Source organism: Aythya marila, assembly GCF_965140915.1.
Source record: "Aythya marila genome assembly, chromosome: 10".
Classification (NCBI taxonomy): Eukaryota; Metazoa; Chordata; class Aves; order Anseriformes; family Anatidae; genus Aythya; species Aythya marila.
Window position 1 is genome coordinate 10,395,535 of NC_139051.1, and position 17,163 is coordinate 10,412,697.

A 17,163-nucleotide genomic window follows, 5' to 3' on the forward strand; every position below is an offset into this window, starting at 1 on the left:
GAGAGAAAATTTTATTTCCGTAAGCAAAAAACTGGGGGCTAAAAAGTATTTACCTGTCACTAGCTCTTTTCCCTGGGATCTTGTGGTATAAGATACGGAATTTTATAGCAGTTCATACACTGAGTAAATGGCTTAGACTCTAACAGACTGTAGATCTAGGAAAACCTTTTTTCTAGAACGATTACCAGCCCTACACGGTATAGCAAAGGCTGTGCTGTCAAGTGAAATAATAGAGTAGTTCTTCCTTCTCCTTATCCATTTTTTCTTGGCTGCGCTTCTTCTTTTCCTTCTTGGTGGGTGGGCTGGAGCGGAACATCAGCTTCCTGCCAGTCTGCAGAGAAAGCAGAGGCCGTGCACATCGGTGCTGTGCTGAGCAGCATCTCTGAGCCCTGTGGCTCCTGCTACAGCTGCTTCACACCATGGGGCTCTCCTGCTGCCTGGAGCCATGGCCCTTTGCTGGCTGCTTTCTAGGCAGGCTTGAATGTGTCTATTCAGCGTGTTCTTTTTATTAAAGTGTAAGCGTCAAGCACCTGAAGACGATTCATGTGCTAGTACTTCAGCTTCTGCAAAGACTGTAGATGTTCCTGCAGCTCTTTTCTGATTAAAGCCTTGTTAGTACTGCTACAAGAAGGTGGGAAGTTGGAATCTGAGGGAGCCTGCGGAACTATTGTGTATTGCGTAAAGTAGCAGGGACTCATGGTGCCTGTTCTTGGTCACCTGTCCTGGCACCAGCTTGGTGTGTGGCAGAGCTGGGCTGCCCTCACGGTCACGTTGACCCGTGAAATGTGTTCACTTGGTGTGCAGCAGGAGCCCTGGCCTGCGGTTCTGCACATACCTCTAAGGAGGGAAGTCTTGGATTGTTGTGATGAGGACTATGCACCAAAAAGTAGGGCTTGAGGATACAGCCGAGCTGGTCTAGGGGCTTGCTGCTGCTGCAGGATGTCCTGCTGCTGCCTCCTTTCTCCTTTGCTGATTTTTCTGCCTTTTTTTCTTAATATTGCCAGATTATCAAGTTGAAATGAGTTTAATGAGAAAATTGGCAAGCAATGGAGAGGACCAGGACCACATGGTTAAGGCACAAGAATGGGAGGACAGCAGAAGGACACAGAACCAGAATAACTCTGCACAGCTGCCCTCTGGCAGTTGTTTTAATTATATGAATCCTGTAATCTGGCCTACACCTGAGCATGGGTGTCATTCCCACGCAGCTGTGGAAGCCTCCTTGCAACAGCTCTTCCCTTGAATGCTTGAGGGTACCCCCAACTTCTCTGAGGCAGGCTATGGAGACAAGATATTCCTATGGATTATTGCACTGACCTTTTTTTTTATGGTTGCCTGTGCTCTTTCCAGGGCCCGTTGCAATCTTTCCTCCTGCAGCTTCTTCTGTTGCTTTAGTTTTTCCTCTCTGAACCTTTTGAAGGGAATGAAAAAGGATTTAAACGTGCATGGCTACACAGAGTACGCTTTTGATATACGTGTCGTCTAACAGTGTAAGAGCAATGGAGTGTGGGGATTGAGTATAGGTGATGTTGGATTTTAAATGATCTTTGAATGGTGTTTTTTGGCATGGGGGGTGTGGAGGCAGGGGCAGAGGTTGGTCAGATTCCTTCCTGGATTTCTCTCTTCCATCCCCAGAGCATGCTACATGTGGGTCTTGTTTCTTTTATCAGTTACAAGTGCAAAATCACTCAGAACATCAGGAAGAAGTATTGCACCCTTTCTACTACAAAGGTGAAGAAAAATACAGAGAAAGAAACTAAGCAGGAGCAGAATGTTACTGTTCTGGCTTTAAATGCTCAAGCTACTTCTGATTAATCTCGTTCACCTGGGAATGGCCAGATCCAGTCAGCTCTCCATTTTTTCCAGCTCTCTTTGCAGTTTGCGAGGGGAACTTTCAGGTGGGTAACTGAAGCAATAGCAATGTCTCAAACCCTGAATTTGTTGTATTAACTGGCTATTATTTCCATTAAAAAGCACAAGTTAAATTTAGAGTTCTGTAGGAGAAACATTTAGAAACTGGTGTAGCTGCCAAAAATTCTTACATACTTATACAGAGGATTAATTTTCTATCCAATTACTTTAACTGTTAATGCAAATTGTCTTAAAATTACAGTTCTCATCAAATTTGCTCAGAAGACTTTTTTTTATCCTGTTCTAGATTTTACCTTTCAGTTCAGAACACAGGCACCTTCCAGGTCTTTTCTAACATAGCTGTGGCTGCTGTTTGCTGGTGAAGAGTTGTGAGTACCATGAATTTGAAGCAACACAGGAGTAAAATGGGATCTATTGGTCACCTAGGCAGTCAGATTTCTGTTAGTTTCCAGGGTTGATTTGAAAAATTTAGTTCTTTCAGTGGTTTTGCTTTTGACCCTCAATGTTTAAAAATAGAGGACCTGTTTCCAGAGAGTCTGGTTTTACCTTAACCTCCTTTCTTTTTCTTTGGCTTTCTCAATCTGTGCTATCTTTTCTGGTGGGACTCTCTCCAGGTTGTCCAGTAAATTGTTGAGCTGTTTTTCTATCGCTGCCAGCATCTGCAGTGTTGTCAGGTTTGCCTCATTGTCTCCAATGCACTGGTTGTAGACCTCCTGCACCTTTTTGTTCAAGCTTGTGAGCATTTTGTCCTAGGGATAAGAGGAGATAAGGTGAGATGCACCAGTGAGCTTCTGCCCAGTAGAAACACCACATCCCTTCAAAAGAATAGAAAAGGAAACCAGTAGATTTCAATTCCCTCAACAAAACTCAGTTGTTTGCTTCTCAATTTGCTTTGCAGTGCCTGGGGTGGGAGGGCTGTATTGCGCTGTTCTTATGTTGGCCTCCTCATCCCAGCTTAGCTGTGGCCCGGGCCAGGTTGCAGCGGCCTGGGTGCCTCTGTGGGTTCTCCTCCCCCCTCATGGCAGCTGTGTGGTGTGGGCACATTTGTCCCAGTTTGCTGCCCCCACTGTGCCCCAAACCTGCCCTTGCTGCAGCTCCACTGCTGAGAAAAGTGCTGATCCCAGCCCTCTGTCACTTTTTACCCAGGATGATTATGGTCAGTGGAGAGGAAATGCTCATTGCCATGCTATCCCACCTTGCCTTAATCTCAAGAAGTACCTGGACATCAGTGTTGTGTTCTTCAGAAGAAAAGGCTTGAACTCTGTGCTTCAGATCTGCTGCCCTCTCTTCTTCTTTGGCGATGGTGGATTTGAGGTTGACCACATCCTGCTTCAGCTGTCCTATCTCCTGCTCCCTAGGCCAGAAGAGAAGGGAGGTATTTTGAAAAAGGCATCTCAGAACCCCTTGGCTGCTGTTCTGCTTTCCAGCCCAGGACCATCCCTCCTGCTGCCGGCAGATGGAGGTAACACTACATGCCATTTCTGGACAGCTTGCACTGTAGCTCTGAGAGCAGAGAGCTTTGGGTTTTCTGGAATAATAGTTCCTGTGTCGGTGTGGGGGATGGAGAAATAGCATAGCTAAATAACACTTGAGAATTTCTAATGAGTCGATGCAGGAAGTAGATTGCATTTAAAAACATTCACAAGGGGTTAAGGTGCACTGCAAATGGGAATAGGTGTGCCTACCTGCGGTAGAAATACTGTGCTGCAATTACACTCAGGTTCCCTGCTGGCTTCCTCTGGGAAGGGTTTGCATTGAGTCAAAACAGATGCTGGTCTGGATAGCTCCAGGTTCCTTGTTACTTGCTTTGATCTTTTCTTATGAGAATTACATGATACTTCCTGGCGTGTGTACCCCACAGAATGCTAATTGCATCAGTTCCCCAGCCTGTGCCTTGAGGACTAGGCAGCCTGGTGGGAAGGTGCTAGTAGATGGGGGAGGTCACTTGTGTTTGAAAGCCGGGGCACAGGGACCCCATTCCCATCACTCACAGAATCGCAGGATCACACTTACGTCCTTTGGTGTGTGGTGATGAAAGTGTTTTGGAGCTCATCCAAACTTTCTTCCATCTCCTGGGAATTCTGGATGAAGGACAAGTTCTCTTCCTCCATCGCCGTGAAAATAGACAGCAGTTGTTGGGGATCAGTAAAATATAGCTCAGGCTCCTGGAGAGGAAAGCACGTGTGATGAGTTTTTGCCCTGTGCTTGTTCTAGTTCTGCTGCTTTGATCTGAGACTGGAAGAAGGTGCCCTAAAGCTTCCTTGTGTTTTTTGTTGTTGTTGCTTGTTTGTTTTATCAACTGTTGGGAAAAACAAAACAAAACAAAACTTGAAAAGACTTGAAAAAAGTATTTTTTTTTTTCTGGAAAAACTTTGCCTAAACAACATGCTGTTTGTAACTATTTCAATCCCAGACAGAGAGAAATTTCCTAAAACTTTGGAACATAAAAGTTGTTCAATATCCAAATAAGATGATTTTGTGACTCCTCTCTCTCTGTTCCAGATGAAACTGCAAAATGAGGAAAGAGGGAAATGCCCTCCAGTGCCTTTGCCTACTGGAGTTATTAGTAACTCCCCCCAGCAGGACAGCCAGGCATGATCCCCAAACATGACTATATTCCCTTTAAATAAAAAAAAAAAAAAAAAAAAAAAAAAAAAAAAAAGTTAGGGGAAACTACCAACTAGACCCTGCCCTAGGTTAAAGAAGTTTTGTCGCTCAGCAGAGTGGCTCTCTGGTTTCTTATGGCAGTGTGGGCTGGAGGGGCTGTGGCTACAAAAAGCTGAATGCTTTGCACCCAACTATGAGCATTGATTTTTGACTCCTGAAACCTTCTGTCTCTTCTCTTCTCTAGGACCAGGCCTGTCTCTGAAGCCTTGCCTTTTTATGGAGAAGGTTTATGTGATTTGTGATCTGCAGTCAACGTGATGAACTCAAGAAAAGAGGGAGGTAAGGCTTACTTGAAGAGAGAGGCAAGACTTACACAAAGTCTGTGTGCCTTTATTGCACTGGCTGATTTGGGGTGGTGATGCTGCTAGCTTTGCCTTAATTTCATTCAACTGATGTAAAACAGTGGAAGCTCTTACTTCAGTTTTTGCACAGATGGTAGAAAACAGGCACGAACTGAAATAAAGCAAGTGAAGAGCTTATTCAACCCCAGCTGTCAAACTGTTCTTGCATGTAGAGAGGTACCTGGCTGTCCACGTACAAATGTCTCCTACTTTCCTGCCAGGTGTTTAACTTGACACTACCTCAGTAGCTGCACCAAGTTGAATTTCAGGAAGTAAAAAGTGATGCAAACATCTGAGTGAGAAAACTTCAGTTTTGGACATAAAACGGTAACTTTGCTAATCTCAAAACCTCCTGTTGTGACATGTCGTATCTTGTTGTGGGTTGGCAAGCTTTGAAGTGATGGTGGGTTTTTGGAAAGCAGCGGAGGAAAGTTATATGAAGATACTTATAATGAAGGTTTCTAAAAACATGAATATTTATGAATATATAAACATACATTTACAATTAGTGGCCACAATAACACCTCAACCCCATAATGAATGGTTAGAAGGTGAGAGAAATTAATAACATCAATAAATGACACAGAACAAAGTGTAAATGTTTCAGTATAAAGACTTCTGACCTCATCTTCTTCATCTGAGCAGGTTTTGCTCTCTCGCTCCTCCCGTGAACTTCTGAAAAAGCATTTTGTGTATCAGGCCCTTAGAGAAATGACAGCTCAAAGGAGACCTTGTTAGTATATCATGAACATGGCAACTAGCCAACATTGACACCTCAAACAACTTCTAGTTTCAGCTGCAGGTAGCTGACAGCTTCCCTTTCCGTTGTGTGTTGGCTGTTTTCTCCTGAATAGTCCTTTGAATGTTTGCAGGTTTGCCCCCCGTTTGTCTGTGGGCTGATTGGGCATCAGTAGGAGCTAGAAGCCACACCAAGATGCACTGTAGGAGCTGCGTCTGTCCTCAGGCAAGATGTTTTTTGAGCTGCTCCAGGCTCTGCTGGCCAGCGGGGTGAGAACTCAACAGAGGAGCCTGACCTGAGGGTGTTGATCCAAATGCCTTTAAATGTGGTGGGAAGCTGGGCTCTTGGGTAATGAGAAGGCTGAGGCAAAAGACTTGTTAAAAAGACACAGCAGCACAGTAAGTGTAGAGAAAGCTTTGTGTGGAGTGTGCTACTGCTCCTGAACAACATGCTGTGGCCACCACAGGAGTCTGCAGTTTTTACTTGCCCTTGGAGAAGGCTGTTAAGTGCTTCTTCTGCACAGCCATCTGCCATTTACCAGCAATGCAGTCTCTTTCTTCCCTGCTCAGCCCCAGGGATGAGCCTGAGCTGCAAAAGCAAGGCAAGAGGAGCCTCTCTGGCACCGGCAGCAGTCTGCTCATTGCCTTCATTCACACCTATTGCCCCGGGGCTATGGGAGGGGTGAAAAACCTCAGTTTGCATCGTTTTAGTGCCAACCCCACTTGTGTATGTATTGTTTCTGCCACATGGCAGCAGCCCAGTAATTGCAGTGGCAACACAAGGGGTGGCACAAAGCAGCCCCGCTTGGGAGGGCCTGGCACCTGCAGTGCTCTGAGGGGAGGTCGAGGAGCTGGCCTTGCAGGTAGAGACTTGGCTTAAACTCTACTGCTAACCAGGTGTTTTTTGGCCTCAGGAGGCTATAGAATCACCACAAGCCCATGCTTTGCATTTTCAGGCAACTGTTCAATTTGCCTTCCAAAAAAAAAAAAAAAAAAAAAAAAAGTGGGCCCTTCTTGTCTCTTACTCTCACCTGCTCTCCACTGCTCAGTCTGGGCTTGCCCATGTTACGGAAGCCTCTTACTGCCTGAAGCCTCTTACTTAAAGCAGGTGGTCAATGCAATGTGGACCTCATTGATGGGATTGATGTGACCAACAGTGGGAACCAGTAACCCAGCCACAAACAGACCACACAGAAGCTTTGCTCCAACCCAAGGTCTATAATTCCTCCTGGGGTCATCTTAGGGCCCAAACCCTGTTGCAGGCTCTTATCAGAGGATTTGGGGATGGAGCTTTTTTGGGGTAGGTGTACAAGTATTGACTTGCACATCTTTGGAACATCTGATATGTTGATTTGTTCCAATAAGACCCAGACCTATGCATGCTGAGAGCGAAGGTGAGGAGTAGGTTTTATCTTCCTGATTCTCAGTTGAGTGTTCTCCATATTACTTGACTGTTGTTTTTTGTTGTCTCGTACTTACTTCTTTTTTGTCAAGAGAGGCTTCAGGAGGCTTTTGAGTTGTGGCCTGATCTCACATAACAGCTTTAAATTCAAACTTTCTGCAGACAGCAGAGAACTTGACGCATCTGTGTAACCTGTAGTGTATAGACAGGCAGCATTAACCCAGCTGTCAGGCCTGGGCCTGAACACCAGAAGAGGTGTACATTTAGAGCATGGAGCTGGCCTGGTGAGGAGTGGGGAGCTCTTCCATGACACTTACCCTCTTCTGCAGCGGTGAGAGGAGAGGCGCTTTCTTGGTTAGCTTTGGAGGCTGTATTCGACTGCTTTGTGTGCTTTTTTACATGTTCCTCCTGCCACTCTTTCGGAGATAGCTGATAGAGGAAGTCCTTGTAGATCTTGTACTCTTGCAGAGTATTCTCAAATCTGTATATTTCACTAGGGTGAGAGAAGTGGGCAAAGTATGTTAGCAAGAAGGAAAGCCCCTGTGTCGTGGTTTAACCCGGCTGGCAGCTAAACACCACGCAGCCGTTCGCTCACCCTCCCCCCTCCCTCTCTGGGACGGGGGAGAGAAATGGAAAGTGAAGCCTGTGAGTTGAGATAAAGACAGTTTAATAAGACAGGAAAATAATAATAACAAAATAATAATAACAATAATAACAATAATGTTACAATGGTGATAATAGGAAAGTAATAATAATATGTACAAACAAGTGATGCACAATGCAATTGCTCACCACCCGTTGACCGATGCCCAGCCTAACTCCGAGCAGTCCGGCCCCCTCCCCCCGGCTAGCCACCCCTATATATTGTTTAGCATGACGTCAGATGGTATGGAATACCCCTTTGGCTAGTTTGGGTCACCTGTCCTGGGTCTGTCCCCTCCCAGCTCTTACTGCACCCCCAGCCTGCCTGTTGGTAGGACAGAGCAAAAGGCTGAGATGTCCTTGGCTTGGTATAAGCACTGCTCTGCAACAATTAAAACATCGGGGTGTTATCAGCACTCTTCTCATCCTAAGCCAAAACACAGCATTCCACCAGCTACTAGGAAGAAAATTAATTCTGTTCTAACTAAAACCAGGACACCCTGTTTGAGCAGGTTCTTTCTAACTCTTGACAGTCAGCTCCACACAGAAAAGGGACAGGAAGGCACATGTCCTTGTGGACACACAAAGACAAATGTGAACCTGCCCTGCATGCGCCCTCTGTGGTTCCTCATGTGAAATCTCTCTGGTCACATCTCTCTGGGCAGACCTCTTCTGTGGCACTGGGCTTACTAATATAGGAACAATACTAGGAAAGTTTGTCTGGGTGACTGGCATCTGGCCAGCCTGAAAAACAGGCAGACAAGTTCAGGTCTAATTGCACATGTCCAGAGAGAGTTACTTGATGTCAAAGCAGCAGTATTTTACCCACATCTCCAGCAGAGTCTTGAAATCTGAGCAGCAGGCCTTGGAGCTTAATTTTTACATCTGTCAACCCTGCAAGGCCTGTGCAGCTAGAAGGGAGTGAACAGAGATCTCCCTTGCCCACGTGTCTCCGATAGGAGTGGTGACCAGCTGCCATCTGCAGCTTGGCCAGTGTCAAAATACACTGATGGATGTCAAAATACACTCTGATGGTGTCAATTGAGATGAAGAGGCAGAGATGTGCATTTAGAAGAAAAGAAATGCTTCCATTTTGCTGTCTTGTCCAACCCAAACTTCAGCCCCTGTGCCTTGGGAAGCCAGCAGAGAGCAGCCACGCTCTGCAGGTATCTCCAGGGGTTTAATGTGGCCTGTGTCACCTTTGGTGTGGAAGACGGAAGCGGTGAGATTAAAGGACCTGACCTGGCTCTGAGCTCAGTGTGAGCAAACACCAAGAAGGGATATTAAAATAAAGCAGTCAAGTTACCTTCATTAAATATCTGTTTTACTTCAGAAGGGCTCAAAAGATGCATGTGATGAGGTATTGTGCCTTGGCTGGCAGGTGATAACTGGTTCAGCTCTTTTACTTTCCCCCAAGTATCTGTCACCTCAGGAAAGAAATACCTGCTCCCTGCACGCTGCCCATAGGAGGGAGCATGGCAGCATTTAACAAAATGAGTAATTAATGTATTACCAAGTGCTCCTGCTGCCTCTAAAAAAGCTCAGTCTTTCAGTCAGTGAATCAACCCCCAAGCCACATTTCATAGCTTTGGTGCCAAATAATAGATTTTTTTACTTGAAAAATGAATACAAATCTTGCCAGCTCCGCTTGTCATGGGAATTATCATTTTTAAAGACACTATTAAAATGCCTTGCTGTAGTTTTATTTGTTTTTAATCTGAGACTAGGCATTTCATTTTGGTTTCAGATTAGTTCTTTTTTAAAATACTGTTAAACTTGTTAAACTGTTAAATTGTTTTAGAGAACAAAACCAGCATCTGGAAAACAAAAGCTCTAATGTTTTGTCTAGAAATCACTGAAATGTTTTGACTTTTAAAATAGTACTGTTTTCTGAACTTCCCTCTGCCCCCCCCCCCCAAGGACTGTAAGGGTATAGTGCTGTAGGGGCTGTTAAAGGTTGAGCAAGAATAATGTGCTGCTCTTACCTTTGGAGACTATTTATTTGGGAATTGATCATCTGGATCTCTGTTATTTTCTTTGTCTTTGCTGCAGATTCTTTTTCAGCGCTAGAATGCATTAACATAAGCCATGAAACAATTTAGCGATAAGCAGGTAGTGAGCTGTGATGCATATAAAATAGATCAAAGATGGGGAGGAATCCTAGAAATATATATATTTTTAATGGTACAGATGTACCACAGGTGACACTTGGCTCCTGCCTGAAGGTCCAACTTGCCTTGGTGAAGGGTTTGTGGGGTCCCCTTTCTGTTCAAGGGGTCCCTAACCGGGCTGCTGCTGAGTATCACTTGCTGCTCTGCTTTTATGATACCTGTAATGGACCAAAGTGCCCAACTTGCTTCTCGTAGGGAACTGTTCCTGCTGTGAAGGGTTGGGAAGAAGAATTTGCCTGTCATAAGGGTGTTGTGAGAACGGAAGTGGTGGAGACAATGTTAGGTTCTTCACTGCAGCCAAATCAAGGGCTTTTGCAATAAGATGATTCCCCTACTATTGATTCCTTCATCTGTTTCATTGAATGTGTGGGGAGAAAATTCTACTGGGACTGTAACTCTGGGAAAACCCAGACACACAGAATTTGAGGTTGGATGCTAGTCCAAACCCTCAGGGGGGAGGTCAAGCAAAAAACTTGCTGTCCTATGCAAAAGAGTATATGTGTGGTTCCCTCAACATCCTTTACATTTTCAGGGCGTGAACAGAATTTCTGTGGTTCTCCTTCAGGAACTCATCAAACATGGCAATATCCTTCTCCAGGCGGTGTTCAGCCTTTTCCAGCTTTTTTTCCTCTTTCTCTGCTATGTTCTCCAACCTTTGAATCTCCTCTCTCTTCACTGCCATGGCATACTGAAATGAACCCATAAAGGCAAATCAGTTCATTGGTGTTAATTGTGTGGTGTTTTGGCTTCGTTCTTGGTTCCTTTTTTGCCTTCTAGTTGTTGGCAGAGAGGGTAAGGATTTCAAACCAAGATATGTCTTAGTGCAAACTTGATACACAGAGGCCAGAAGATGTTTCAGAAATAACACAATAAATAAGTGGTGAAACTGAAGGCAGAATCAAAAAGTCCTAGCACTGAATTAACTCCTAGCTGATAAAGATTGATTCAGTGGTGTTTTAGTAAAACAATAAGGGTGAATAATGGGAGTATTCCAGCACGGCTCTCATATTTTGGTTTCATAAAGGCTCCCAGCTATAAAGTACATATGGTACAGCAAAAGCCAAAAGGTCAGTGTATCTGCACATCTTGTAAATGAAGGGGAAATAGTTGGATGGCTGCCACTGGGTGGTGTGAGTGACCTATGTTCACTTCTTAGTTGTGGATTGCTGGCCTATGTATAGATTAAGAGCCTCTAACACAGGGTTTGGACAATCAGTTCATGAGGTCTCATCTATGCTCTATTAGCGCAACCTCTATGCAATGGGGGGAAAAAGCAACACAGGGAAGAATAATTAAGTGATCAGAGAACAACGTCCTTAAAGAAAGCAAAGTACCTCAAGTAAAAATATTTCTCTTCTGTCATTTATGTAGTTGCGGAAGGTCTCCTTTTCTAGTGGGTAATCTGAAACAAAGACAAAAAGTTCATCAGACTTGGGGGGGAAATATGGTCATGCAAAGAACAGTGAATATGGTGGCTGCTGTGAGCATGGATGTGGTTGGCACTGAAGGCAGCAATACCAATTATTTTATTACCATTTTGACATCAGTTAGGCTCAGTTGGCAAAGCTATTCCCCACGTTAGAGGCAGGAATTTAGGGTCATGTCTACTAAGCTAACCTAAATGTGGATTTTAGTGGAAATGTCTCCATGACACAAGGTCCACCAAACTCTCAGCTGATTTCTGTGCTGCTTCCCAGGACTCCCAGCTACTGTTGTGGCCACAGGGGATGGCGGAACCCCAGCTACTGTGGTGGTGACACCTGCTGCATATGTAAATGCATGAGACGGAGACAGCCTAGCCACACAAGGGCTAGAAAGATAACTACTGTGTCTGCAAGAGCTCACTAAAGTCAGCTAGAGCCAACTGCTAGTCCCATCCCCTGGGTGACTTTTGATGTAGTCTGTTATCTAGCTGAGCAGCACTGCTACAAAGACAGTAACAGTTCCCTACCTTTTTTAATGGCTATCTTCCATGAAAGACACTCTTGAAGAGCCTTCATTCTCTCCTCGTCTGTTGCCTGTTTGCTGTTTTCTTCCTCCTCCTCCTTTTGCAGAGCTTTCCTGAACCCTTTTTGCTTTGCTTTTACTTTAGTGGAGTATGTCATTTTCTCATGGATTTTCATGGTCTTCATCTTTTCACGTTCCTATGAGGAGGAAGCAGTTATGCAGACAGCTTGATAATGTGTTTTGTCTGCTGTGGTTTTTAATGACATCAGTAGTTATTCACAGTCTAAAAATTAGCAGCAACTGATACCCTGCTGATGCCTGTTTGCCTGGTTTATCTGACTGATCTCAGTGATACCCTCTCTTGGTGCAACCAAAACACTTAGTTTCTTTTCTTAGTATCTGTTCTCATTAGTTTGTTGATTTTGCGTTCTGCATCCAGCCACTAGCTGTGACAGTTTGTACCCACTCAGTGTCCTCATTTTTCCTTCCTGGGTTATTCCTGGGACAGAATGGAAATTATCAGAGGTTCATCCTTCTCCTAGTCAAAGGGAACAGGACAGCCCACGGTCAGTACCACCTCAGCCAGCCTTCACACAGGCATGTAAACCCTCAGGTTTGAATTGAGGATGTCTCTTCAAACCCTCTTTAAAGCTTTGGGCTGAAGTCTGTAATTCATTGCTCTGGGCTCAGTGTGGGCCTGGGTTAGGCTGAGGACATCAGGCAGCAGACATCCTTAGTGCACTTCCTGCTAGGCCCTTCCCCATATTTACATTGTGACATTGAACCTAAGCTGAACACAGACTATCAGTCATCAGTTGGTGAGGTGAGGAGGCTTGCCTAAGCTTGTTTGGAGCCTTCCCTTTGTGATTTAGAAACAAAAACCTCTTGCTTCCACACTACTGCCTGGCTTCTGCAATCATCTAAATTCTCGGGCCTCTCAGGGGCACCATAAGCTCTCCATGCTTCCTACTCCACTTGGATCACATGCCCTAGGGAAAATCCATAGTGGAAATAAGGAAGAAAGATGTTCCACGGACCCAGCTCTCCAGGCTAGTGCACTAGTGACCAGCAAGCCTATGCTTGCATTTGCCCTTGGTAAGCGTAATCTTTCATCGTGGACCTCAGTGGACTTGTAGCTGATCTGGGGGACTCTCAGCTGAATATCGCAGGTGTTGTTTCTCTCATGCAGTAAACTTTGGTCTCATTTTGTATTAGTTGGTTGCCTCCCCTAGTGAGCCCCTTCTATATGCACTGGTGTAAAACGTGTACATACCTCCTTAGCCTTTTTTCTTTCCTTGTCCCTTATTAAGAAAACATCAAGATCTGGAGGAATTGTAAAAGGATTTTTCATTGGGTTTTCATCTTCTTCTGGGAATTCTGCAAGAAATAGACAAGGATGTAGAAAGTGCAAGGCAGAACGTCAGGACCTAGTGCAAAGGGACACTGCTGTGCTGGACCGCAGCAGCACATCTCCTGATCTGAGACAATGTATGCCTCTGGCTGGTGACAGCTGACTGCTGACTTTAACATTTAACATTAGCATTTAACAATCCCACTCCAAGATTAGAAGCCCCAATATAACAAGTGTCAATTGTTTGGACCTTCTCCAGTTCTCTTGTAGCTGGTAGGTACCTAGTCCTCTCAGGAGAGGTAATTGGAAAAGTATTATACATAGGTCATACCTGTTAATATAAATATAAGCTTTTAGTTAATTGTCAAAGCCTCAAAAGAATTAGTTTATCTGTAAATCAGGAAAGCTTTAGCCAGGCCCAAGTCTGAAGAGCAGAATGCTTTTTGCCCCTGTGCAGGAAGACTCTGGTTCACAATTTAATACTGTGATATAAAGTCAGCCTGGGTAAACGCTCAAGGTAAAATCAGTGTCTGAGAGACCAAGAAAAACTCAGGAAGGGCCTCAGATCTTGGCTCTACTAGGAGATCTGTCAGAGACCAGACTAATTCCTTTGCCCTTCTCTGAGGAGCTGTTGATGGCAGAGCAAGAGCTGTGTTCCCTTACAGTCCATCTTCCCATTTCCAAACCTCATTTACTGAAGTGTTTGTTCCCTGTTTTCCTCAGGCAGAACTTTTCCTGAAGCTTTTGGGAGTTGGTCTAACCTGATCATGAGCAGAAGAGTATGAACACAGACCTCTCCTTTGACCTAACCACAAAAAGCTGCCAGAGCATCATGACCTTACCTGACAGCCCAAGGTACGTTTCCATTGCAGGTTTGGAAGAGAGACTTTCAGAGATTGACTCTTCATGTGGAGATGGCATCGTTGACCCTGGCCCAAAGAAAACCATAAACAAATCAATCAATTGGGACCTGCCAGTAAGTGATGCAGTAAGGTTTTACAGCAGTGACGGCCTAGGGGCTTTCTGGATCTTAACCACTGAACTTTTTGCATCTGGGGGAATTAAAAAAGGCTTCAGCAAACTGGAAAATGTTTGTGTTCTGACAACAAACAGGAGATGCTGATCCTTGGCTGATGTGAAGGCTGTGTAAAACAAGAGTCCTCCTTACATACGAAATGATGGGAAAGCAAAGACAAAACAATTTGGAGGCAATAAGCAGCTCGAGTCCCTTGCCTTTTCTTGTTCCATTCACAGCTCCAGTTCTGATCTAAACCCATGCTTTCATCTGCCCATGCTGGTTCACAAGCAACATTTTTACTCCCTAAAGCTCTTACCAGAAATTGCTCCAGTACTGTGGGTTTCTTGTGATAAGGCTGAATGACTGCTGGACAACACAGACATGCTGTAGGGAACTGATTCGTGTTTAATTTTAGGCTGGCAAACTGTTGAAGGTTAGCGTTTTGTTTCTCTGAATCCAATCTCTTTTGTAGTCTTTGCTGTAGGTCCTAGGGGAAAAGACATAATTGTAATGATCTCACTCACAAAGAACAGATAGATCATTGTTACAGTTACCCTGTAATCAACAAAGGCAGCAAGCTGGGTCCAGGGAGGTATTAGTTCAATTGATGTAATTCTGCTGCTGGGACCATTCCTGATCCACACTGGTATAAGACACAGCAGAAAATATCCTCTTCCGCTTGCACTAGTTTTAAGGCTATTTTAAAGCATCATTATTTGCTCTGAACAGCCTCCAGTTTTCATGTATTTTGAGCTAAACTCATCTGGCCTAATTTCCACGTACGTCCTTGGTGCTTTGTGTTTTCTACTGGCTGTGTTTCTGCAGCTGCCCAATTAGTATCTTATTCTTCAGAGGTGTCAAACTTTCAGCATTGATGAGAGACAGAGACTGAGGTAGAATTTAAGCTGTTTGAATGTGCCCCAAATGTTTTCTCTCTGCTTTTCAGAACCTGAAGTACCTTTTCCAAAAGCATCCTTGACTGTTCACTTAGATTTCATGTCTCTCTGAACCTGGGTGTAACTTCATGGGATTTTTTTTCTCTAGGGGTCCCCCATCTGTGTCTTGCCACAACATAAACCTTGCTGATGTTGTGAGTTTTAGAGGAAAAACCCATCAGGCCAGGTGTAGGAAGGCAATGTTCAGATGAATACACTTTGTGAAATACACAGAGCAGTTCTAGCAAACATTCAGCCCTCTCAGTGCACACCTTGGCTTCTGTAATCCCCAAACCTTCTCATCAAAATCTTTTTGTTCAAGTGGTTGATTCCAACTTCTGCTACAGGGAATAGGACTAAAAAGCAGGACTAGACAGAAGATACTGATATATTGCAAATAATTTGTCAGAGAAGCTCCCTGAGATAAAAAGTGCTTTGTAATACACTTAACAAAGTATACAAAGCCCTGGTGCTAAGATTAATTAATAAATATTCATTTTTTTAGATATTTTTGTTTTGAGGATATTGGTTTTGATGTTGTTTTTTTTTTGTTTGTTTGTTTTTGTTTTTTTAATAGATTGTTTGCACAGCAGTTTAGAAATAATGCCAAAAGCTACAGAAGCGCGAGTTGTGCTAATGATAATTATTAAGCTCCATAATGCTAATGAAAAATACTTTGTTGCTAGAATCATTTGGTATGTATTTCACTGCCTCTGACACTTTTATGTTTCAGTAGTTACACATCAATGTCCAGTAGTATGTGAATCAGAAGATAAGGCATTCATGGCTTTAATCTACTGAAACGTTTATTCAGTGATTTTCCAAGCACCAATCTGCTGTGCAAAAAAAAAAAAAATAAAGCCAAAGTAAACATGCAAACAATTCTAAAAATAATACAATAAAATCCATCCACTACGTTCCCAGAGTATGTGATAAGCATATGTGCTATATACTCAAATAATTTAAATGATAACATCACTCACAGAGAAGGCTCGTGCTCACTGGGAAATTGCTTCAAGTTCTGAGCTGTGGGGCAGCTATTGCAGGGACAGATGTGTCCCATTTCCCAGCTGGCACGCAGAGGAGGAGGCCATTAGTGCGTGTGATTTCCCACTGAAACACCCCAGTACCTCTGCTTGTCTGAGCACAGTTATGTCCAATCCTGACAAGCAAAGAAAATGCTGCAGTTGCTCTCACCCCTTTATTTTTATGGCTTCTCACCCAAAGGAGACCTCTCCACGGACGGCTGTGGATGTGGTGCAGCAGACACAGCGCAGCTCAGCTCAGCTCCGGCTGTTGTCCTTCTGTTTGTGCTGCCATGGGAACCCCTACGCCTGCTGTCGGGTGGCACCCAGCCCATGCACGGAAGGGATGCCTTGGCCCGGGTTCCCTGCAGCAGGGACAAGCGTCCCTGCCCTGATGGCACAGGGCTGAGCCAGGTGGGTCTTCCCGGGAGGCTTCCCAACACAGGTGATGCTATGTGTCTGCCAAGCAGGCAGCTCCCTTAAGTACAAACCAGCCATCTGGATGGTAAAGGGAGAAAACTTCTCAGGTGTAAAAGGCTCCCCCCCCCTTGCTGGGTTTCTTTATTTCGATCCACCTGGCCTGGGGATCAGGCATTTAACCTCATCTCAACAAGCAAAGCAGTGGGCTGAGGAGATGGGAGTTGGAGCCCTGGACTGTGGAAGTGACTGTAATTTTTAGTCACCATGTGACTTTGAACCATTTTTTTTTCTCTGCTTTGGTCTTTCTGTTCACAAGGTCTGAACAGTCTCAGTTCAGGGCTGACGTGGTGTGGGTGAATGAACTGACATTTACTGGATTCTCCCCAAGTCAATAATGCTATAGAAACCCAAATATTCATTCCATAAAGTCACATAATTTGAAAGATGATTTGATACTTTATCAGTTGAAAAAAGTAATATATTTTAAGAAGGAAAAGATCTTTAAATACCATATTTTCTTTTTCCTCTTTCTGAAAAGACTGAGTCTATTCCAAATGGACCATGTTCTTCTCTAGACTCTTTAGATTTTCTATTAATGTAATTTCAGCTTTCGGAAATAGCAGTTTCCTTCATT

The 17,163-nt window shown here is 44.2% G+C and overlaps 1 protein-coding gene across 1 annotated transcript; it reads right to left on the reverse strand.

Moving 5' to 3' along the window:
• Positions 1-101: 101 nt before the first annotated feature.
• On the reverse strand, positions 102-16,366 carry CFAP100 (cilia and flagella associated protein 100). Its single transcript, XM_082768470.1, has 15 exons — positions 16,306-16,366; positions 14,466-14,636; positions 13,974-14,060; positions 13,054-13,157; positions 11,785-11,977; positions 11,168-11,235; positions 10,358-10,521; positions 9,648-9,728; positions 7,241-7,513; positions 5,504-5,555; positions 3,886-4,037; positions 3,091-3,340; positions 2,419-2,621; positions 1,318-1,411; positions 102-331 (listed from the first exon to the last, which is right to left on the reverse strand). Exons 2-15 carry the CDS (start codon positions 14,530-14,532, stop codon positions 218-220), a joined length of 1,902 nt encoding a protein of 633 aa, XP_082624596.1. The 5' UTR covers positions 14,533-14,636; positions 16,306-16,366; the 3' UTR covers positions 102-217.
• Between the last annotated feature and the right edge of the window lie 797 nt (positions 16,367-17,163).

What these genes read in the sequence shown, in the direction of transcription:
- CFAP100 (XM_082768470.1), bottom strand. Translation starts at nt 14,532, where the DNA reads ATGTCTGTGTTGTCCAGCAGTCATTCAGCCTTATCACAAGAAACCCAC. An exon ending in AAAGAAAAAAGGCTAAGGAG is followed by an intron (nt 11,978 to 13,053) that starts GTATGTACACGT and finishes TCCTCCTCATAG; the next exon opens with GAACGTGAAAAGATGAAGAC. An exon ending in GAAAAAGAAAGGAGGTTAAG is followed by an intron (nt 1,412 to 2,418) that starts GTAAAACCAGAC and finishes TCCCTTCAAAAG; the next exon opens with GTTCAGAGAGGAAAAACTAA.